Raw genomic sequence first — 21,516 nt, 5'->3', positions numbered from 1 at the left:
TAAAATACTATTTTATCAGCCGTCCACTTTATTTAACTCTGTGCACAGGGCAGTGAAAAAAATCAAACGTCACCGCCATTCACAATCGTAAACGTGTAAGCTTCATTCAGTAGTTTATGTGACAGGCAGTGACTTTACCCTTATAAATTGACGGACGGCCTACCTCCGCCATAACTTTTTCTCAGCAAAACCGACTCCGAAAAGTCAATGAAGCGTTAGAACATCGTTTCCACGACACCTTCCTTGCGACTTTCTTCATCTCCAGCAGCTTAAAACGGTAAGATTCCTGTAAATTGAGCTTCGTTTCAGCCTCATATCTATCTATGTTTATGTGTGTTCTTCTGAAATTAGTTTTAGGGTTAAAGAGTTAACAGACCGATGTAGAGTTTGTGTTGTTTCCATGTGGGTTTCTATAATTAAATGGAAAGTTTCGATTTTTAAGCTTCAAGATCTATAAAGTTGTCAGCTTTTTGAGACTTTAAGGTTTGGATTGTTCCCTTCTATGCAGTACCAATTTACCCATAAGCTTGTTTGATTGATTAACTCAAAATACCATCTCTCTTTGTTTTTTTTTTTTGCAGTGTCCAGCGAAAATGAGCCGACCACATGATCCACCACGAGGGTTCTTCCCATTTGGGAACCCCTTTCGGTTATTATCTCTAAAGAGCTCAGCTTTATCCCCCTGGCTGCTCTCTCTACTCACCGGCTTTGAGTTACTTCTAGCAGAGAGGCTAAAGAAACTCATCCCTAAGAACAAAGACGACATCCTCACTCTATCATGGATGAAGCTAGCTATGGAGTCGCTCTGCGAGACTCATGAAAACATCAACACGCTTATCACTGATCTCCACCTTCCCGTCTCTGACTGGGAAGAGAAATGGGTTGATGTTTATCTAGATATAAGCGTCAAGCTGCTAGATCTCTGCAACGCCTTTAGCTCCGAGCTCACAAGACTCAACCAGGGAGATCTCTACCTCAAGTGTTTTCTGCATAATTTACAGTCTGGTTCTGATCAGAAGAAGTATCTTCAATCTCGGTCTTCGCTTGATAGCTGGAGGCAGCATGTTAACGCAAACAACGCTAGGATTGAAACCTGCCGTGAGGTGCTAGACTCTCTTGCTAAGTCTCTGACCTTGCCTAACGTCAAGAGCTCGGCTAAAGGAAAGGTTCTTATGCGGGCCTTTTACGGTGTGAAGGTTCAAACGGTTTATATCTGCAGCGTATTCACCGCGGCCTGGTCTGATTCCACTAATGATCTTTTTGACTTGCATGTCTCTGAGAAGCCGTTGTGGGCAAAGGTCTTCACTGATACGCAGAGCGTTGTGAACGGTGAGGTCAGAGACTTGTTGTCTTCAGGTAGAAGCACGATCCTCAAGGAGCTGGAGAGGGTTGACGCTAGTGTGGAGAAGATATACCCGATGATTCAAGATGGTGTTGATGATACTGTGGAAGCTGAGACTTTTAAGGACTGTGTGATGGAGTTGGGGACACAAGCTGAGAAATTGTCTCAGGGTTTGGATCGGCTACTAGAGGAAGTTGAGAGTTTTTTCAAAATGACTTTAAGCGGACGAGATGTGTTGCTTTGTAATCTTAGGTCAAGTGACTTAATCTCTGGCAATGTTTTTGGAGAAGATGTAGGTTAGGGTGAAACCACATGTTTAGGCCTTAAGGCAGGTTTAGGTTACTGAAAGTGTTTCTCTTTTTTGTCTGCTCTAGTCCATCTGTTGAGCTTGTCTCTTTGGTTTAAGTGTGTTAGCCTTGTCTGTATTTGATTGAACTCAGTTCTGCAGTATAATACAAATGTATGGTTTGAAAAAGAGGGAATGCTAACTTTGCCCAAATTTGGTATCACTGTCTAAATTTATTTTAAATAAATAACTATTTTTCAAGTTTACTATAAGAAAAAAAAACAAATTTAATTTTCTTAAATTATTTATGAATGTTTAAAAACAAAATTAATTTTTCAAATATTTTCTCTTGAAAAAAACAGTGCTTCTTTGTAAATATAGATCTTATTTTCTCTAAACCAATTTCAATTTGCAGTTGGAGAAAGTGCAGATAGGTGCAATTAGTAGTAACAAATGAAATTTGCTAAATTGAGTTAATAACTCTTTACTTGTTGTGACCATACACGTATGTAATCTTGCATGTTCTTTAGATTCACGGGTCACTTGAGAGAGATCTTTTACAGTTGAGAAAAAAAAGCTTCTTTCCTTTCACATGGATTTAGTGTCTTCAAGAGAGACTTGTAGAGAGATCCTTTCACTTCAACAAAAGCCCTTCTCCTTGGTCTCTCTCTCTCTCTCTCTCTCTCCCTGGTTCTTGGTCTGATTCATTGCATCATGTCTGGAGAATCAAGCTCTGGTACTACAGATCATTGCATCAAAGTGGTACCTACACACGGAGGCCGCTATATTCAGTACAACGTTTACGGACAGCTCTTTGAAGTTTCAAGAAAGTATGTTCCTCCTATCCGTCCCATCGGTAGAGGCGCTTGCGGTATTGTCTGGTAAAGTTCTTTTAGACTCTTGTTTAGATAAATTACCAAAAGCCTTCATCTTTCAAATATTCGTTTGAATCGTTTCAGTGCTGCTGTGAACTCAGTGACTGGAGAGAAAGTGGCTATTAAGAAGATCGGTAATGCTTTTGATAACATCATTGATGCTAAGAGAGCTCTACGTGAAATCAAGCTTCTCAGGCACATGGATCATGAGAACGTAAGCCTTATAACGATTGATCACCTCACATATTAACTTTCTTCAAGGACGAGAAAAACAGAGGATACTCTGTTTCCTCTGTTTCCTCTGTTTCTTAAAGCCTTTGGTTTGGATTCTTTCAGGTCATAGCCATCAAAGATATTGTAAGACCTCCACAACGTGATATCTTCAACGATGTTTACATTGTATACGAGTTAATGGACACTGATCTCCAGCGTATCCTCCGTTCTAAGCAAACCTTAAGCCATGACCAGTGCCGCGTAAGTCTTGATCTAATCCCATGTAACTGTGGAACATTCTGATGTAATCTTTTTTTTTTTTTGGCAGTTCTTTGTGTACCAGCTTTTAAGAGGGCTCAAGTACGTTCACTCGGCCAACATATTACATCGTGATTTAAGGCCAAGCAACGTGCTGCTTAACTCCAAACACGAGCTAAAGATTGGTGATTTTGGGCTTGCGAGAACAACTTCAGACACAGACTTCATGACTGAGTATGTGGTTACCCGTTGGTACAGAGCTCCTGAGCTGCTTCTTAACTGCTCGGAGTACACTGCAGCTATCGATATATGGTCTGTTGGTTGCATATTCGGTGAAATCATGACGGGACAACCGTTGTTTCCTGGGAAAGACTATGTTCATCAGCTTAGGCTCATCACAGAGGTACAAAGAAAGAAAAAACATCAGTTTTTTCACCTTTGTCTGAAAACAGCAGATACCTTTCTGATTTCACTTGTTGAATATATACAGCTTGTAGGCTCTCCAGACAACTCCAGTCTCGGTTTCCTTCGCAGTGACAACGCGAGAAGATACGTGAGGCAACTTCCACGATACCCTAAACAAGAGTTTGCTGCTAGATTCCCCAAAATGCCCCCTACCGCTATTGATTTGCTGGAGAGAATGCTCGTCTTTGATCCAAACCGACGTATCTCAGGTAACAACAACAACATTCATGAGGTTTTTGTTAGAGATTCTATATGCAGAAGGGTGTTAAACTGAAAACATACTTTGCCGGTTTACTGATGAATATGGCCTGATATGATCTTGAATTTGATGCAAGACGGAAATCAACCAATAGTATATATATAAACAACTAAAATATATTCATTGCAAAGAATCACATATGTTCAACAAAGAAACACATACATTTCAACAACAAAATTGCATATGTTCATTTATGGAGTTCTTTCTATAACTACTAGTTAACCAAACCAGTTTGGTATGCTGTTTAATCATGAACGCAAACCGACCATAAAATAATTAGGTTTAGTTCTTTATTGCATTTAACTGTTGCTTCTGCTGTGTGTATAGTTGATGAAGCTCTCGGCCATGCATACTTATCACCACACCACGATGTGGCAAAAGAACCTGTATGTCCAACTCCTTTTAGCTTCGACTTCGAGCATCCTTCATGCACGGAAGAACACATAAAAGAGCTTATCTACAAGGAGTCTGTCAAATTCAATCCTGACCATTGAGGAGACAACAACAAAATGAGCATGTTTGATGATGATGATCCCTTTTCAAATCTCTCTGTTTTTCTTTATCACAAGTTCTTTGTAAACTCATTTTTATTTTGGTTGAATAAATGCTATAATGATGAGACACATACATTTACTATCTATCTCTATATATTAAACCATTGCAGAATTCGATTCTTATCAACTTCTTCGGTTATGATGAAGGATCTTATTCTATCCATTTTGCAAAAAGTGTCAATTTAATATTTTCACATAGGTTAAAAATAGTTGACATGTATTTATGCTCTTATTAGTTATACTAGAGATTTTTTCCGCGCTTCGCGCGGATTGTGCCTTATAAATTTATTTTATTTATAATATTATTTGTCGGTTTGTTTCTTTTACATTAATTTTTTGTTTTTCCAATGTTAGTTTTTCTTAATTTAAATTTATATGTTTATAGTTTTTCTTTTTTCTGGTTGTAGATGGAGAATTATATTTTTTATTGATAGTTTTTGAATGTGACATAAACTTTTTGAAATTTTAAAATAATGTTATATATAGTACAATTAACACATTAAAGAAGAGAAACATATTTAAGCACATTTTATACAGGTTTTATATACATAATTTTAAACATTATATATGTATATATTATAAGTTTGAAACATGTAAATGCTTTCTAAAGTTAAATACTTGTTCTGAGTTTACATAACTTATCAAAAGTTTTATTTTTTTTAATTTAAATCACAGAAAAAAATAAAAAAGTCAGTATAGATGGATTTTCTTGGGCTTTTAAATCAACACTGAAAATTTACATGAATCATATAACAACAGTTTTATAAACAACTCGATAAAATTTGATAACATCATTGATGCTAAGAGAGCTCTACGTGAAATCAAGCTTCTCAGGCACATGGATCATGAGAACGTAAGCCTTATAACGATTGATCACCTCACATATTAACTTTCTTCAAGGACGAGAAAAACAGAGGATACTCTGTTTCCTCTGTTTCTTAAAGCCTTTGGTTTGGATTCTTTCAGGTCATAGCCATCAAAGATATTGTAAGACCTCCACAACGTGATATCTTCAACGATGTTTACATTGTCTATGAGTTAATGGACACTGATCTCCAGCGTATCCTCCGTTCTAAGCAAACCTTAAGCCACGACCAGTGCCGCGTAAGTCTTGATCTAATCCCATGTAACTGTGGGAACACTCTGATCTAATCTTTTTTTTTCTTGGCAGTTCTTTGTGTACCAGCTCTTAAGAGGGCTTAAGTACGTGCACTCAGCCAACATATTACATCGTGATTTAAGGCCAAGCAACGTGCTGCTTAACTCCAAACACGAGCTAAAGATTGGTGATTTTGGGCTTGCGAGAACAACTTCAGACACAGACTTCATGACCGAGTATGTGGTTACCCGTTGGTACAGAGCTCCTGAGCTGCTTCTTAACTGCTCGGAGTACACTGCAGCTATCGATATATGGTCTGTTGGTTGCATATTCGGTGAAATCATGACGGGACAACCGTTGTTTCCTGGGAAAGACTATGTTCATCAGCTTAGGCTCATCACAGAGGTACAAAGAAAGAAAAAACATCAGTTTTTTCACCTTTGTCTGAAAACAGCAGATACCTTTCTGATTTCACTTGTTGAATATATACAGCTTGTAGGCTCTCCAGACAACTCCAGTCTCGGTTTCCTTCGCAGTGACAACGCGAGAAGATACGTGAGGCAACTTCCACGATACCCTAAACAAGAGTTTGCTGCTAGATTCCCCAAAATGCCCCCTACCGCTATTGATTTGCTGGAGAGAATGCTCGTCTTTGATCCAAACCGACGTATCTCAGGTAACAACAACAACATTCATGAGGTTTTTGTTAGAGATTCTATATGCAGAAGGGTGTTAAACTGAAAACATACTTTGCCGGTTTACTGATGAATATGGCCTGATATGATCTTGAATTTGATGCAAGACGGAAATCAACCAATAGTATATATATAAACAACTAAAATATATTCATTGCAAAGAATCACATATGTTCAACAAAGAAACACATACATTTCAACAACAAAATTGCATATGTTCATTTATGGAGTTCTTTCTATAACTACTAGTTAACCAAACCAGTTTGGTATGCTGTTTAATCATGAACGCAAACCGACCATAAAATAATTAGGTTTAGTTCTTTATTGCATTTAACTGTTGCTTCTGCTGTGTGTATAGTTGATGAAGCTCTCGGCCATGCATACTTATCACCACACCACGATGTGGCAAAAGAACCTGTATGTCCAACTCCTTTTAGCTTCGACTTCGAGCATCCTTCATGCACGGAAGAACACATAAAAGAGCTTATCTACAAGGAGTCTGTCAAATTCAATCCTGACCATTGAGGAGACAACAACAAAATGAGCATGTTTGATGATGATGATCCCTTTTCAAATCTCTCTGTTTTTCTTTATCACAAGTTCTTTGTAAACTCATTTTTATTTTGGTTGAATAAATGCTATAATGATGAGACACATACATTTACTATCTATCTCTATATATTAAACCATTGCAGAATTCGATTCTTATCAACTTCTTCGGTTATGATGAAGGATCTTATTCTATCCATTTTGCAAAAAGTGTCAATTTAATATTTTCACATAGGTTAAAAATAGTTGACATGTATTTATGCTCTTATTAGTTATACTAGAGATTTTTTCCGCGCTTCGCGCGGATTGTGCCTTATAAATTTATTTTATTTATAATATTATTTGTCGGTTTGTTTCTTTTACATTAATTTTTTGTTTTTCCAATGTTAGTTTTTCTTAATTTAAATTTATATGTTTATAGTTTTTCTTTTTTCTGGTTGTAGATGGAGAATTATATTTTTTATTGATAGTTTTTGAATGTGACATAAACTTTTTGAAATTTTAAAATAATGTTATATATAGTACAATTAACACATTAAAGAAGAGAAACATATTTAAGCACATTTTATACAGGTTTTATATACATAATTTTAAACATTATATATGTATATATTATAAGTTTGAAACATGTAAATGCTTTCTAAAGTTAAATACTTGTTCTGAGTTTACATAACTTATCAAAAGTTTTATTTTTTTTAATTTAAATCACAGAAAAAAATAAAAAAGTCAGTATAGATGGATTTTCTTGGGCTTTTAAATCAACACTGAAAATTTACATGAATCATATAACAACAGTTTTATAAACAACTCGATAAAATTTGATAACATCATTGATGCTAAGAGAGCTCTACGTGAAATCAAGCTTCTCAGGCACATGGATCATGAGAACGTAAGCCTTATAACGATTGATCACCTCACATATTAACTTTCTTCAAGGACGAGAAAAACAGAGGATACTCTGTTTCCTCTGTTTCTTAAAGCCTTTGGTTTGGATTCTTTCAGGTCATAGCCATCAAAGATATTGTAAGACCTCCACAACGTGATATCTTCAACGATGTTTACATTGTCTATGAGTTAATGGACACTGATCTCCAGCGTATCCTCCGTTCTAAGCAAACCTTAAGCCACGACCAGTGCCGCGTAAGTCTTGATCTAATCCCATGTAACTGTGGGAACACTCTGATCTAATCTTTTTTTTCTTGGCAGTTCTTTGTGTACCAGCTCTTAAGAGGGCTTAAGTACGTGCACTCAGCCAACATATTACATCGTGATTTAAGGCCAAGCAACGTGCTGCTTAACTCCAAACACGAGCTAAAGATTGGTGATTTTGGGCTTGCGAGAACAACTTCAGACACAGACTTCATGACCGAGTATGTGGTTACCCGTTGGTACAGAGCTCCTGAGCTGCTTCTTAACTGCTCGGAGTACACTGCAGCTATCGATATATGGTCTGTTGGTTGCATATTCGGTGAAATCATGACGGGACAACCGTTGTTTCCTGGGAAAGACTATGTTCATCAGCTTAGGCTCATCACAGAGGTACAAAGAAAGAAAAAACATCAGTTTTTTCACCTTTGTCTGAAAACAGCAGATACCTTTCTGATTTCACTTGTTGAATATATACAGCTTGTAGGCTCTCCAGACAACTCCAGTCTCGGTTTCCTTCGCAGTGACAACGCGAGAAGATACGTGAGGCAACTTCCACGATACCCTAAACAAGAGTTTGCTGCTAGATTCCCCAAAATGCCCCCTACCGCTATTGATTTGCTGGAGAGAATGCTCGTCTTTGATCCAAACCGACGTATCTCAGGTAACAACAACAACATTCATGAGGTTTTTGTTAGAGATTCTATATGCAGAAGGGTGTTAAACTGAAAACATACTTTGCCGGTTTACTGATGAATATGGCCTGATATGATCTTGAATTTGATGCAAGACGGAAATCAACCAATAGTATATATATAAACAACTAAAATATATTCATTGCAAAGAATCACATATGTTCAACAAAGAAACACATACATTTCAACAACAAAATTGCATATGTTCATTTATGGAGTTCTTTCTATAACTACTAGTTAACCAAACCAGTTTGGTATGCTGTTTAATCATGAACGCAAACCGACCATAAAATAATTAGGTTTAGTTCTTTATTGCATTTAACTGTTGCTTCTGCTGTGTGTATAGTTGATGAAGCTCTCGGCCATGCATACTTATCACCACACCACGATGTGGCAAAAGAACCTGTATGTCCAACTCCTTTTAGCTTCGACTTCGAGCATCCTTCATGCACGGAAGAACACATAAAAGAGCTTATCTACAAGGAGTCTGTCAAATTCAATCCTGACCATTGAGGAGACAACAACAAAATGAGCATGTTTGATGATGATGATCCCTTTTCAAATCTCTCTGTTTTTCTTTATCACAAGTTCTTTGTAAACTCATTTTTATTTTGGTTGAATAAATGCTATAATGATGAGACACATACATTTACTATCTATCTCTATATATTAAACCATTGCAGAATTCGATTCTTATCAACTTCTTCGGTTATGATGAAGGATCTTATTCTATCCATTTTGCAAAAAGTGTCAATTTAATATTTTCACATAGGTTAAAAATAGTTGACATGTATTTATGCTCTTATTAGTTATACTAGAGATTTTTTCCGCGCTTCGCGCGGATTGTGCCTTATAAATTTATTTTATTTATAATATTATTTGTCGGTTTGTTTCTTTTACATTAATTTTTTGTTTTTCCAATGTTAGTTTTTCTTAATTTAAATTTATATGTTTATAGTTTTTCTTTTTTCTGGTTGTAGATGGAGAATTATATTTTTTATTGATAGTTTTTGAATGTGACATAAACTTTTTGAAATTTTAAAATAATGTTATATATAGTACAATTAACACATTAAAGAAGAGAAACATATTTAAGCACATTTTATACAGGTTTTATATACATAATTTTAAACATTATATATGTATATATTATAAGTTTGAAACATGTAAATGCTTTCTAAAGTTAAATACTTGTTCTGAGTTTACATAACTTATCAAAAGTTTTATTTTTTTTAATTTAAATCACAGAAAAAAATAAAAAAGTCAGTATAGATGGATTTTCTTGGGCTTTTAAATCAACACTGAAAATTTACATGAATCATATAACAACAGTTTTATAAACAACTCGATAAAATTTGACCGAGCCAAAGATTTTCACATAATATGTTCTTTCTTCTTCAAATTGCGAAGAGCCTATAGGCACAAGAAAAAAATCATAATTTTTGTTTTCACTTATTTAACATTTTTTTTCCTTTACACACGGAATTTATTACACTGCTATAAGCAATTGAGAACTCTATTCATATAAGATTCACATCTATGCATTTTGACAAAGAAGAATTTTAGCCATCTTTAGTTTCAGAATGAATCAACTTCAGTCATATACACTATATTTTCTCTATGATTCAAATCTTACAATTTTAATATATGTGCAGATTTTCATGTGGAAAAACACGCACGCCATCTATCGTTCAACCTATTACTTTTTCCAAAGTAAACACTATAATCCTCGTTTGGTTAGCTCCACAAACTAATCTCTTTGGATCAGTGTAACCTTTCAGAAAATGATAATCTTAACATCTTACAAAGAAAAAACAACAAATATTGACTTATTTATATGAATATATATTATTTTAAATCATTATAGTGGACGAAGAAAGCACCATAATTTGTACAACAAATTTTTTTAGATTCACTTCATCATATTCACCATTTTACCATTTTAATTACATAATTTTATATGAGCTTCTTCACCTTTCCCGGTTATTTTCTCTTTATTTATAACTACAATATAAAGTTATAAACTATATATATATTATAAATTAATAATTTATTTACTCTTAAAGTAACGATTAAAAATAGAACATAATTCAATATAGATATATGATTCTATTAATAAATTAGCAGTTACAAATTTAAAATTTTTAGAAATATCAAAAGTTTTATATTAGTTAATTATCTTCTAAATGACATTTATTTTTAATTCTTTTTGGATGAGAATATTTTGGCTGAGGTGGATAGCCTCAAAAACCTTGAATTTAGTCCCTTTTATATAGTAGGATCTATCTAACCAATAATATTTGCTATAAATAAAATTATTTACAAGATCAGTGTATTTTGCAGAGTAGATATAAATTGCATTAAAAATAAAATTACATCTTTTACATAATAATAACAAGAAAAAATATATTAAAATTACAACTTTTCAAAATAGATGGAGTATAATAATAACATGATCTCTAATAACATAGCACAATAGGCTAAAATAAAAGTATAGTCTTTATTTGATAAGCCTTGTAATTTAATCAAATTTTGGATCTCATTGTTTATAGTCTTTATTTGATAAGACTTGTAATTTCATCATTTAAACATGATTAATCAGTTTAAATTACACACAAGTTTTTATTATTTTTAAAAGGTTAATTTAATTAATTTCATATTAATGTACTGATTAGTATGACTCCTGTCGCTGACCAACAACGTAATAAAGTATGGATGACCGAAGAAAAATCTTTAAACCCCAAAAAGTCATCCTATCTCGACGATATACTCTTCAATCACGCGCCACTACATCAAAACTCTCGATCAGTTTTCCACCGTTTGATTAGCGAGTGAAATACTAAAATTTTATATAGCGCGTGAACTATAAACCAAACCAAACCAAAAGTAAGAAACAAAAGTAGAGTGTCAGAAACTATTTTAATTAAAGAAAGAAATAATTGTCATCGGAAAATTCTCTGGAAAAATACGCTTAATCTTCTTTCTCTACTCAAACACTAAAATACATAGTCTTAAACCCTCTCAGTTTATCAGGAAAAAAGATCTCACCTTTGATCAAATGGCGAAGATTTGGATCATGGGTTTAACAGCTCTCGTCGTCTTCTTCTCATGGGCTGTGTCAATCTGTGATTCTCTTCAAGATTCCGTGTTGGAGGACGACAATAATGGAAGCTTTTTCACCGTCTCGAGCTTCAGGTACCCAAAATCACAAGTCAGACCCTACGATACTCGTTACATCAGAGGTACTCTTCATCAGTTTCCCTTTCGATCTTAAATGATGATGATCTTAGTGAGCTCTAATTATTTGCAGTTGATTTGCCTCCATGGTTCTCTTCGTTGAATGTTGCTATGGAATCTGATGTTGACATCGTAAGCTTCTTGTCCTGCTCTAAAATGATTGATTTTTATCCAAATTTTGATTGGTTTTGGATTTGTTTTGTGTGTGTGTTAGAGTGCAAAGAGTGTTTCAAAGATTTCGAAAAGTCTTCTTCCTGTTATATGTTTTAGAGACGGTAGTCCTCCTCTGCCTGATGCATCAACCAACGCTCTCAAAGGTTTAGGTACGCTTGAGTTACTTGTAGTTTATACTTCTTTGTCTGAACTTACTATTTTAGGGAGTTAAGAAAGTGTTTTTCTTTTTGCTTTGTAGAGCTAGGACGGTTATTTAATGGTTCATTTGAAGGAGCTCAAGATATTGAGATTGCAGAACAGTGTTACCCTATGCAGAAGAACATTTCCTTGAGATTGACCAATGAACAGGTAAGCTTTTCAACTTGCTTCCCTTAAAAAGGTTCATGTGTTGCCACATTTGAAGATGATGAGTTACTCTTGTTTCATGTTGTTGCTTACAGATATCTCCTGGAGCTTGGTACGTTGGTCTTTTTAATGGAATTGGAGTAACTAGAACTCAAGGGAAAATGGTATGTTCATATCTCTGATGCATACTCTTTGGTTACACTCTTTAATATTTCATATATCTGATGCATACTCTAATACTGCCACAGATTGTTAGCTCCTCTGCGTTTTCATTTAGCGCCAACATAACTGTGGAAGGCTGTAAAACCGCTACCATGTGGGGGCCTTCCTGCAACCAAACCATCCATCCTCTTTCCTGTTCTCGGTTCGATAACCAAACAGGAAGCGTTGTTTCCTGCTCTGACTCCTCTCCCAACTCTTGTCTAACCGGTGCTGAAACAAAGACATACGCCTTAGACGTAGATGGAATCTCCGAACAGTTAGTTATAACGGCGTCCAACGTGAAAGTAGATTCAAACGAAAGCTACCTCATGTGCTACGCTCGCTTTGGAGCTATTGCCTCAGAGACTCTTCATAACTACGCAGGCGACATACACAAAGCTCCTTTGGTTATTAACAAACCCAAAGTTGGTCGTTGGTACATCGTTGCTAGCTTCTCTGGCGCAACAGATTCTAGCTCTAAGGTTTGCTTTTCGTTGAACGTTAAAGTGCTAGGGTGTCCTGTAGGAAAAGCAGGACCAAACTGTGGTCAGCAAATCTACATGCTTCAGGCGGTTATGAGGAGAGGATGGTTGACACCTTTTGAATCATATTATTTGCCTGTGGATGACGCTTCTTCGCCTTCGGACTCGACTACAGACTTCCCTCTTGAGCCTATTCTCAGCAACGTTTCCTCACTTCCTTTGGACACAAGCACATGGACTTATTTTCTCATGAACATCCCTCAGGGAGGTGCTGGTGGGCACATTCACTTCAGGTTGGCATCAGATTCGGCGAAACGGTATGAAGTGTATCTTAGATTCGGTGGGTTGCCAACTGTTGAAGACAGGGATTATTATTACGCGAATCAGACGAGTGCTAGCCGGTCAATGTTCTTCTCGCTGTATAACTCTAGCAGAGAGAAAGTTGATTTCTATGTCTTGTATGCAAGAGAAGGAACGTGGTCGTTGGGGTTGAGGCAGCTCAGTGAGTCTACTGCTGACAGAGGTTATAAAGGTCCACCTACTCTTGTGTCTCTTTCTCTTGAAAGGTGTCCGAGAAGGTGTTCCTCTCATGGGAATTGCAGATATGCGTTTGACGCTAGTGGATTGACTTCCTACAGCTTTTGTTCTTGTGACCGAACACATGGAGGCTTTGACTGTAGCATTGAAGTTGTGTCGCAACAAGGTATCTTAATCTACTAGTGTTTGAGACTTTGAGAGCTATTTTCTATGTACTCATGTGCTAAAGAAACCTGATGCAGGACATATCATTCAGTCTATTGCTCTCATTGCATCAAATGCAGCAGCTCTTTTGCCAGCTTACTGGGCTCTTCGGCAGCGAGTAATTTTTCTTAGTATAACACATTTTAGTTCAATGGTTCTTGTTTGTTTCTTTTGACCAACTCTCATACACTAAACAGGAGTATCCAGAGTGGGTTCTTTTCACATCTAGCGGAATCTCAAGCGCTCTGTATCATGCGTGTGATGTAGGCACCTGGTGTGTGTTGACTTACAACGTGCTACAGGTACAAGTAGTTATTATTATCTGCATCATCATCATCATCATCTTCTGTGTGAAATGATACTTAGTTCATTTGCTTCAGTTCATGGATTTCTGGCTCTCTTTCATGGCGGTGATTGGTACCTTTGTGTACTTATCCACGGCTGATGAAGCAGTCAAGAGGACAATACACACAGTTGTCGCCATTCTCACAGCTTTATTAGCCTTAACCAAGGCAACAAGGTGTGTTAGTTAGCACTTTAATACTTCTTCTAAACTGTTACCTCGGCTCACTATCAATTTGCTTGCAGGGCTTCGAATGTTATCATTGTATTAGCTATTGGGTCACTTGGTCTTCTCATTGGGTTTTTGGTAGAGTTTATTACAAAGTATAGATCATATTGCGGATCAGCTGGATTTTCAATGAACATGCTGGACAGGTAACAGAAGGAAAACCATTATGTTTCCTGTGTAAAGCATAACATATCCAAGTTATGTCTCATATGTTTTTTTTTAATAGGCCAAGGGCAGTGAAAGAATGGTTTAGTAGTTTGGTCAAGACACTCAAGAAACGGTTTCATTGGGGCTTTATGGCGGCTGGTCTTGTAGCCTTTACCATGGCAGCCATAAGTTTCAAAGTTGAAACCAGTTCAAGCTACTGGATTTGGCACAGGTATGTGTGTGTATTCAAAGTGTTCAAATAAAGTAATATCTATTGGTATCACTTTCTGAATATCCACATATTATGTGCAGTATTTGGCATTTCACAATCTACACATCTTCCTTCTTCTTCCTTTGTTCGAAGATTGCAATTGTAAATAACGAGAACCAAACCCTCCAGGGAGCTGACAACTACGAGCTAACAAGGCAAGACTCGCTACCAAGAAATTAGAAAAAAACATAAAGATAAAGAATCTCTTTACTAAATTCTTGATGTACCTTTTCGGCTTCTCCTATATCTGTATACGAAGTACCAACCAAAGAAGTGTTAGAACAGAAGAAAGACATGCTGATTAGTAAATATTCAGGTTTTGTCTCACTTAGATTCTTTTGATATGGCATTTGGACCCCGCTGCCAACCCTTGTGTCTGTAATCTTGTATGTTTGTATACGCATAGTGATAGGAAAAGACCACTGGAGTTGTTGTCCAGTTGCATCATTTGTGTTCTGTTGGTGAGAGGCTTTTGGCGTGTTCTTGAACTTCCATGTGCTTTTTATATATCTTTGTGTTCATGAGTCCCCAAGCCAACTGCAACCTGGAGTTTTGGGATTATTGCAGTTTCTCCTCTCTGTTACACGCACTGTAGCCGCTTGGTTCCAGTGGCCTTCAGAGACGTAAGCCTTTGACAAGAGAGAGTAGTTCACAGGTTTGCAAGGTTCCATTTCAAGGAGCTTCTTCGCACCCCATTTCATAGATTCTCTCTTCTCGTGGATGTTACATGCTCCTGTGAAAGCTGCCAAAGCATCTGTGCGTGATTCTATAGGCATTGACATTAAAACATCCAAGGCCTCGTCGATGAAACCAGCTCGACCAAGAAGATCTATCAGACAGGTGTAGTGTTCTTCCTCTGGTTCCATCTTGTAAACCTCAGTCATTAGTTTGAAGCAACGAATCCCTTCTTGAACTAATCCTCCATGGCTACAAGCAGACATAACCTCTAAGAAAGTGATCTTGTCTGGATGAAGTGTCTGCAGCATAGTTTCAAACATTCTCAAGCTTTCTTCCGCGAATCCGTGAAAAGCTAAAGCTCCGATCACTGAAGTCCATGAAACAAGATCTGGTGCCTTGATAGAGTGAAAACATACAAGTGCTTCGGATAAACTTCCACTCTTGGAGTAAGCAGTTACCAGAGAATTAGCCACAGACAGAAAACAATCATAGCCTTGTTTAGTAACAACGGCTTGCACTTGCTTAACCTCCTGAACTGCTGACAGCTTCGCGCAAGAGCTTAAAACACTCGCAAAGGTAAGCTCATCAGGCTGGAGATGATTCTCGCTTCTCATCTCACCAAGAAGCCTCATAGCTTCTCTTCCTTCTCCGTTTTTTCCATAACCCACAATCATCGCGTTCCAAGACACTACATTTCTGACAACCATCGATTCAAAACACTCCCGGGCGTCTCTCATATGGTTACTCTTAGCATACATGTCCACCAACGCAGTCGCCACTGGAATGTCCAACTGAAACGATAGTTTCAAGACAACGGCGTGTATCTGCTTCCCTTGTTGGACCCTGCATACACTGAGAAGACTCGAGAAAGTGAAATGATCACCTTGGGAGGATCCCATTACCCTGAGTAAACCGAAAGCTTCATCGACCATACCGTTAAGGACATACGACGAGACCAAAGCGTTCCATAACACTAAATCTTTACCCAAAACCGCCTCAAAGACTCGTCTAGCTTCACCAATGTAACCACATTTCCCATAGAAACCAACGAGAGTAGTACTTACAAAACAATCTGAACCAAGACCTTGTTTCATTACCAAACTGTGTAACTGAATACCAGCTTCTACATTGGTTGAATCGCTACACAACCGTATCAGACCAATGAAAGACACATGATCCAACCCCACTTCACTGAGAAGAGCCCGTCTCAAATAACAGAAACCCATACGAGCTTTCTCCTTGGTGTCACCGTCTCGGTGTATAGCCCCGTGAATCATTATGTTCCAAGTAACGATGTTTCTAACAGCCATTTCGTCGAACAGCTTGTCTGCATCGTCAAAGTCTCTGCCTTTCGTGTAGACTTGCAAGAGCTTGTTTTGAAGGAATAGAGAATTGTAATCTCCTCTTTTGATCATGAGCCCATGATCATGTCTAGCAGATAACTTCGAGGCAGAGGATGATGAGTACTTTTTGAAATGGACGGTCAGGATCGAAGTTGATCGGAACGTAAAACGCATCTCTCTGACTTAACTCGACGGTCGGGTCATGAGTAGAGTGATCGAGCTTTAAGCTGAGCCGAGCTGAGTTGGTGAGAGGGACATGCTTTTTCGTTTATTTAAGGTAGTTAGAATAATTAATGACTAATCAGTGATTACACTATTATTAATGAGTTTGTCTGATGGACAGTAATAACACTCTTTATTCTTATCTTCTTTTATCCTCAGCATTAATGAAATCGTTACATTATTTAGGGTATGACTGGTTTTCCCGCTACCACCCGCAAACGCAGCTTTTGCGGTTGGTAGCGGTTGCTGGTGTTTTGCAACAATCGCTCAAACCGCTCTAAACCGCTCCAAATCGTTCCAAATCGCTTTGAACCACATAAATTCAAAAGCTGGTTCCAGCTAGCGTTTGCGGTTGCGGGCGTTTGCGGGAAGATAAAAAAAATTATTTTTTTTCCAAAATAATATAAATACAAAAATTCAATAAAAAATTAAATTGAAATTATAAAAATGCTAAAATATACTCCCTCCGTTTTTTATTATAAGTCGTTTTAGAGAAATTTTTTTGTGCCAAATTATATGTCGTTTTCGATTTTCTATGTAAAATTTATTAATAATTAATGTTGTATGACTAATGGTAATATATCTTATATTTTTCTATTGGTTGAATTGTGGTTAGGTAAATAATTAATGATGTTTTTGTTTAGAAAATATAAGAAATTAATGGTTTTCTTAATCTACGTGCATAGCTGTAAAACGACTTATATTAAAAAACGGAGGGAGTATCAATTATATTTTAATTAATATTATAAAACTTTAAAATAAAAATATTTTCTATATTTTTTAAAAATTTAAACTATAACTTTCTAAATATAGATTTTATATTTATTATAATATTATTATTTTTTGATATTTTTATAATTGTATAAAATATAAATATTGTTAATTTATTATTTAACCGCTGCTGCATTTGGTAGTTAACCAGTCATAAGTATCCCGCAAACGCATCAATTTCTAACCGCAGAACCAGTCGTATAAATCTCTTAAAACCGCTAGAAACCCCAACCACCCGCATCCGCAAACTCCCGCAACCGCAACCGCAACCGCTGCGGTTGAACCAGTCAGGCCCTTATTTGATTTCATTTGAATTACACTATTCCATTCGTTGTCGAATGATTTTTAGAATTCATCATATAAAATAATTTCAGTTTACTGTCTTTAATTGTTATGGTTCGTTTTTTTGTTATTAAATGGCAACATCATTTTTAGTATTTTAGAATGGTGTTTTGCTAAAGTAACTAATAGTAGTATTTAATTTTTTAAAAAAAATTTGGTCGATTTTATATATTAAATAAAATTAGTTATAGATAGTCTAATACGAAAGTCTAAGCAAATAACGCATACTCCATTCGCTTCAATTTATTTGTCGTTTTAGGTTTATACACACAGATTAAAAAAATATTTAATTTTGCATATTTCCAAAATAAAAATATAAGTATCTATACACCTAATCATATTTCAACCAATAAAAAAATAAAATAAAAAATATTATTATTAAATTTTGCAATTAAAACATAAAAAGACATTTAAAATGAAAAAACAAAATGCTAAAATGACAAATAATATAAAACAGAAAGAATATTTAATTAGTTTGTATGCCATTGCAATTTACAATTGTAATTATAACAAATTGTAACTTATTATTTGATTTGTTACGGATTACATCGACTAGTTATAAATTATTATTTTATATTATTAAAAATTCAGTGATTTAAAAATTTAAAAACTTCAGTATGTATGATTAGTTGAAAGATTTTAAAATAAAAAAATTAACAATATTTAGTCGAAAATGACAGTCTTAAGTTTTAGTGACTTTGAGAATCAGTATTTTATTCTTTTTATTTATTTATCTATTTATGTTGATAAAAATTGAAAGTTTGACTCATGTTTTTAAGGCCCAAATGATAATCCATACAATCTTTTTTAGAAGAGTATAACAAACACTAACAAACCCCCTTTGTAGTATGTTAGTGTTTAACTCAACCTGTGGGTTAACAACTAACCAGAGTGAATACGTCATATGACAGCTAATATATGTATCTTTATTATTTAATGGGTACGAGTCTCACTCATTTCCAAAGCGTCTCCCATAAATAACCGTCGTGCTTCATTCAATAAAACAAATCATTTCTCTACACTTCTTCTTAATACTCCTCCTAAAATACAGGCGAAATTACACAAAAAAAGGTTAGCCAATTTCGCAATATTATTTATTTCTCCTCTCAATAATATTTTGTCGGCGATTTTCATTTTTATCGCATTGTTTTACAATTCGTTTAGTTTAACCCTAAATCTAGGGGGAAAACATAGTTTTCAATTTTGCGAAATAAGGGTCTATACTTTCGAAAACTTCGATTTCTGACCCCAAACTTCTTCTTCGGTCACCATCTATCACAAACCCAAACCTCGACAGAGAGGAAATGGCGGGTCAAGGTTTTGCGAAACGGCCCTAGCTTTTTCGATTTTGTATTTCCCGCTTAAAAAAATTCGCCATGGAATCGTAATCGTAAGCTAACGATTCCTAGGGTTTCAGTTTCTCTCTTTTTTTTTTGTTACTGTTTATGTATAAAATGGGATCTATGAATGGCTGTAGGATTCGCTCTTCGTCGTCGTCGTCGTCGATGGCTGGATGGTCGACGGCACCAGACGCCGCCGTCAAAACTCCGAAGAGCTTCGACCTGAACAAGTCTCCCGAAGCAGTCTCCGACTCCGATCCGGCGTTCGACGAGCTCGTCTCCTCGTTCCGACGCTTGCTCGAATCGTTCGTCGTCGAGTTCTGTCCTCCGCCTCCGGCGACCGTCGATCTCTTCCGCCTCTTCGTCGGCGTGAGTCACAGAGGCGGGTTCAAAGCCGTTACGGAGAATGCTGCGTGGGAGGAGGTCGGGAGCGAGTGTGGATTAGGTTTATCTGCGAAATTGATCTATGTTAAGTACCTCGCCGCGCTTGCGCGGTGGTTGAACAGAGGTGATGGTGGTGGCGTGGAGCTGCCTGGAGTATCGGATGATCTGATTGGGAGGTTTGGGGATTTTGTGGCTCAGGTGAAGAGGAAGTATGAGTTGATGAGGGAAGGTTTGGTTTCAAGAGAGGTGGGAGGAGAGTTTAAATGGTTTATATCGAAAGCTAGGAGAAGATTTGATGATAAGAAGGTGTTTCTTGATTCTGGTTCTTCTTCCCCTGGGAAGAGGAAACGGGAGTGTTCTTTAGAGACGTTGAAGTGGTTAAGCGAGGCTGCTAAGGATCCATGTGATGTGTCTATTGGTTCTTTGCCGGATAGATCAAAGTGGGATTGTTATGGAAGTGAAGAGCCGTGGAAAGAGCTTCTTCTGTTTAGAGCTTCGAGAACGAACTCTGATTTGGCTTGTGAAAAGATTTGGCAGGTGTGTTTAGTGGCTTGAAACTTCATTATTGTATATGCACTTTTCTTCCATGTTTGTGCCATTCCAAGTCTTGATCATTTTGGTTGCGTGTGTGTTTCAGAAAATCCAGAAGATGCATCCGTCGCTGTATCAAGATAGTGCTGGGACTAGTTATAATCTAAGAGAGAGACTCAGTTTCGAGAGGGGTCAGTTTAATGAGAGGAAAGCTAGGATATCTTTTGAGGATGGCTCGGGTTCAGAGGGTTCAGAAGAGGAGGATGATGAATCAGGTGGTCTAGTTGGTCCAGAGTTTCAAGCTGAAGTACCTGAGTGGACTGGGATCATCACTGAAAGCGATCCAAAGTGGCTAGGCACTCTGATCTGGCCACTTAACAAAGAACAAAACAACAAAAATAACCTTCTTATCGAAAGAGATCCTATTGGAAAAGGAAGACAAGATGCTTCCTGTGGCTGCCAAAATCCAGGCTCTGTTGGTTGTGTCAGATTCCATATCAAGGCAAAACAGGAGAAACTGAAACTCGAACTTGGTTCAGCTTTCTACATGTGGTGTTTCGATACAATGGGGGAAGGTAATCTGCAGTATTGGACAGAGTTGGAACTGAAGAAGGTGATGTCTTTGATGCCTTCTCCGCCTACGCTAATCCCGTCTTTCTTCGATGAGCTCAGGAGTGTTCTTCCTTCAAAGAGCAGAGGAAAGATCGTGAGCTACTTCTACAACGTGACCCTTTTGCAGTTTAGAGCAAATCAGAGTAGAATGACTCCTTATGAGATTGACAGTGATACTGATACACAGTACAGGATTGCAACAGCGAGCGAAGATCCAAACCTGGAAGCAAACTCATCACAGAAACCTGTCCTGCTTACACCTAAGAAAAAAAGGCGTCGATAGAGAGGTAGTAGCCTTGATGAATCTCAATCTCACCCTGTTGGGTTTTAAGTGGGAGCAGCCATTGAAAGTGCTTATAAACTTCGGGGGAGAAAGGGTTCTGTTCATCAGTTACGTCAGCTCAGCAAATTCTGATTTTGGTATTTGAGGTAAATACTTTCATGATCACTCCACTCTTTTGATGATTCTATAGGAGTATTTTTTTTTTTTGGGTTGGCATTGCCATTAAAAGGACTGATGAATCAGAGAGACGAGGTTTCTCCAAAACAAGTACAGTAAAATTTCGGATTATTTTGGTGAATATAACAGAGGCAAAATGTTATTGCTATTTGTTTTGTTTGCTCTTCGTTTGTTTGTTTCTAAAGGAAAGTAGGAAATGAGTTTATACATCAGTTTCGTGACTATATC

At 36.7% G+C, this 21,516-nt stretch overlaps 6 protein-coding genes across 11 annotated transcripts; 5 read left to right on the top strand and 1 right to left on the bottom strand.

Annotated features, from left to right (window-relative positions):
• Window positions 1–25: 25 nt before the first annotated feature.
• On the top strand, window positions 26–1,827 carry LOC103866948 (protein BPS1, chloroplastic). Of its 2 annotated transcripts, XM_009144964.3 has the most exons (3): window positions 120–277; window positions 352–483; window positions 582–1,827. In XM_009144964.3, the coding sequence occupies exon 3, from the start codon at window positions 594–596 to the stop codon at window positions 1,641–1,643; it is 1,050 nt and encodes a 349-aa protein (XP_009143212.1). In that variant the 5' UTR covers window positions 120–277; window positions 352–483; window positions 582–593; the 3' UTR covers window positions 1,644–1,827. The 2 variants fall into 2 exon arrangements, with proteins under 2 accessions (XP_009143210.1, XP_009143212.1); XM_009144962.3 differs by lacking the exon at window positions 352–483 and having other exon boundaries at window positions 26–277.
• Window positions 1,828–2,241: 414 nt separating this feature from the next.
• On the top strand, window positions 2,242–6,754 carry LOC103866947 (mitogen-activated protein kinase 12). 4 transcript variants are annotated; one of them, XM_033290927.1, is made up of 7 exons: window positions 2,266–2,509; window positions 2,588–2,654; window positions 5,043–5,105; window positions 5,219–5,356; window positions 5,424–5,756; window positions 5,844–6,027; window positions 6,405–6,754. In XM_033290927.1, exons 1-7 carry the CDS (start codon window positions 2,343–2,345, stop codon window positions 6,569–6,571), a joined length of 1,119 nt encoding a protein of 372 aa, XP_033146818.1. In that variant the 5' UTR covers window positions 2,266–2,342; the 3' UTR covers window positions 6,572–6,754. The 4 variants fall into 4 exon arrangements, with proteins under 4 accessions (XP_033146816.1, XP_033146818.1, XP_033146819.1 ...); XM_033290925.1 differs by lacking the exons at window positions 5,043–5,105; window positions 5,219–5,356; window positions 5,424–5,756; window positions 5,844–6,027; window positions 6,405–6,754 and adding exons at window positions 2,840–2,977; window positions 3,045–3,377; window positions 3,465–3,648; window positions 4,026–4,375 and having other exon boundaries at window positions 2,242–2,509; window positions 2,588–2,717; XM_033290928.1 differs by lacking the exon at window positions 5,043–5,105 and having other exon boundaries at window positions 2,588–2,717.
• Window positions 6,755–7,417: 663 nt separating this feature from the next.
• Window positions 7,418–9,132, top strand: LOC117134255 (mitogen-activated protein kinase 12-like). Its single transcript, XM_033292380.1, has 5 exons — window positions 7,418–7,484; window positions 7,598–7,735; window positions 7,802–8,134; window positions 8,222–8,405; window positions 8,783–9,132. The coding sequence occupies exons 1-5, from the start codon at window positions 7,470–7,472 to the stop codon at window positions 8,947–8,949; spliced, it is 837 nt and encodes a 278-aa protein (XP_033148271.1). The 5' UTR covers window positions 7,418–7,469; the 3' UTR covers window positions 8,950–9,132.
• Window positions 9,133–10,787: 1,655 nt separating this feature from the next.
• On the top strand, window positions 10,788–15,052 carry LOC103866945. Its single transcript, XM_009144959.3, has 12 exons — window positions 10,788–11,678; window positions 11,747–11,805; window positions 11,888–11,996; window positions 12,086–12,195; window positions 12,288–12,356; window positions 12,441–13,578; window positions 13,655–13,734; window positions 13,814–13,918; window positions 13,997–14,136; window positions 14,205–14,333; window positions 14,414–14,566; window positions 14,647–15,052. Exons 1-12 carry the CDS (start codon window positions 11,495–11,497, stop codon window positions 14,783–14,785), a joined length of 2,415 nt encoding a protein of 804 aa, XP_009143207.1. The 5' UTR covers window positions 10,788–11,494; the 3' UTR covers window positions 14,786–15,052.
• On the bottom strand, window positions 14,587–17,302 carry LOC103866946 (pentatricopeptide repeat-containing protein At2g46050, mitochondrial). The gene has a single exon (XM_009144960.3). The coding sequence runs from the start codon at window positions 16,798–16,800 to the stop codon at window positions 15,124–15,126; it is 1,677 nt and encodes a 558-aa protein (XP_009143208.1). The 5' UTR covers window positions 16,801–17,302; the 3' UTR covers window positions 14,587–15,123.
• A 633-nt stretch (window positions 17,303–17,935) lies between these two features.
• LOC103866944 (AT-rich interactive domain-containing protein 1) lies at window positions 17,936–21,500 on the top strand. Of its 2 annotated transcripts, XM_018658800.2 has the most exons (3): window positions 17,938–19,351; window positions 19,439–20,222; window positions 20,323–21,500. In XM_018658800.2, exons 2-3 carry the CDS (start codon window positions 19,467–19,469, stop codon window positions 21,109–21,111), a joined length of 1,545 nt encoding a protein of 514 aa, XP_018514316.1. In that variant the 5' UTR covers window positions 17,938–19,351; window positions 19,439–19,466; the 3' UTR covers window positions 21,112–21,500. The 2 variants fall into 2 exon arrangements, with proteins under 2 accessions (XP_018514315.1, XP_018514316.1); XM_018658799.2 differs by having other exon boundaries at window positions 17,936–20,222.
• The last annotated feature ends 16 nt before the right edge of the window (window positions 21,501–21,516 follow it).

Source organism: Brassica rapa, chromosome A05, assembly GCF_000309985.2.
Source record: "Brassica rapa cultivar Chiifu-401-42 chromosome A05, CAAS_Brap_v3.01, whole genome shotgun sequence".
NCBI lineage: Eukaryota > Viridiplantae > Streptophyta > Magnoliopsida > Brassicales > Brassicaceae > Brassica > Brassica rapa.
This window is presented reverse-complemented; position numbering and strand designations above follow the sequence as displayed.

What these genes read in the sequence shown, in the direction of transcription:
- LOC103866948 (XM_009144962.3), top strand. Translation starts at nt 594, where the DNA reads ATGAGCCGACCACATGATCCACCACGAGGGTTCTTCCCATTTGGGAAC.
- LOC103866947 (XM_033290927.1), top strand. Translation starts at nt 2,343, where the DNA reads ATGTCTGGAGAATCAAGCTCTGGTACTACAGATCATTGCATCAAAGTG. An exon ending in GGCGCTTGCGGTATTGTCTG is followed by an intron (nt 2,510 to 2,587) that starts GTAAAGTTCTTT and finishes GAATCGTTTCAG; the next exon opens with TGCTGCTGTGAACTCAGTGA. An exon ending in GGCACATGGATCATGAGAAC is followed by an intron (nt 5,106 to 5,218) that starts GTAAGCCTTATA and finishes GGATTCTTTCAG; the next exon opens with GTCATAGCCATCAAAGATAT.
- LOC117134255 (XM_033292380.1), top strand. An exon ending in TAAGCCACGACCAGTGCCGC is followed by an intron (nt 7,736 to 7,801) that starts GTAAGTCTTGAT and finishes TTTTCTTGGCAG; the next exon opens with TTCTTTGTGTACCAGCTCTT. An exon ending in TCCAAACCGACGTATCTCAG is followed by an intron (nt 8,406 to 8,782) that starts GTAACAACAACA and finishes CTGTGTGTATAG; the next exon opens with TTGATGAAGCTCTCGGCCAT.
- LOC103866945 (XM_009144959.3), top strand. Translation starts at nt 11,495, where the DNA reads ATGGCGAAGATTTGGATCATGGGTTTAACAGCTCTCGTCGTCTTCTTC. An exon ending in CTAGAACTCAAGGGAAAATG is followed by an intron (nt 12,357 to 12,440) that starts GTATGTTCATAT and finishes ATACTGCCACAG; the next exon opens with ATTGTTAGCTCCTCTGCGTT. An exon ending in GCCTTAACCAAGGCAACAAG is followed by an intron (nt 14,137 to 14,204) that starts GTGTGTTAGTTA and finishes ATTTGCTTGCAG; the next exon opens with GGCTTCGAATGTTATCATTG.
- LOC103866946 (XM_009144960.3), bottom strand. Translation starts at nt 16,800, where the DNA reads ATGCGTTTTACGTTCCGATCAACTTCGATCCTGACCGTCCATTTCAAA.
- LOC103866944 (XM_018658799.2), top strand. Translation starts at nt 19,407, where the DNA reads ATGTATAAAATGGGATCTATGAATGGCTGTAGGATTCGCTCTTCGTCG. An exon ending in CTTGTGAAAAGATTTGGCAG is followed by an intron (nt 20,223 to 20,322) that starts GTGTGTTTAGTG and finishes TGTGTGTTTCAG; the next exon opens with AAAATCCAGAAGATGCATCC.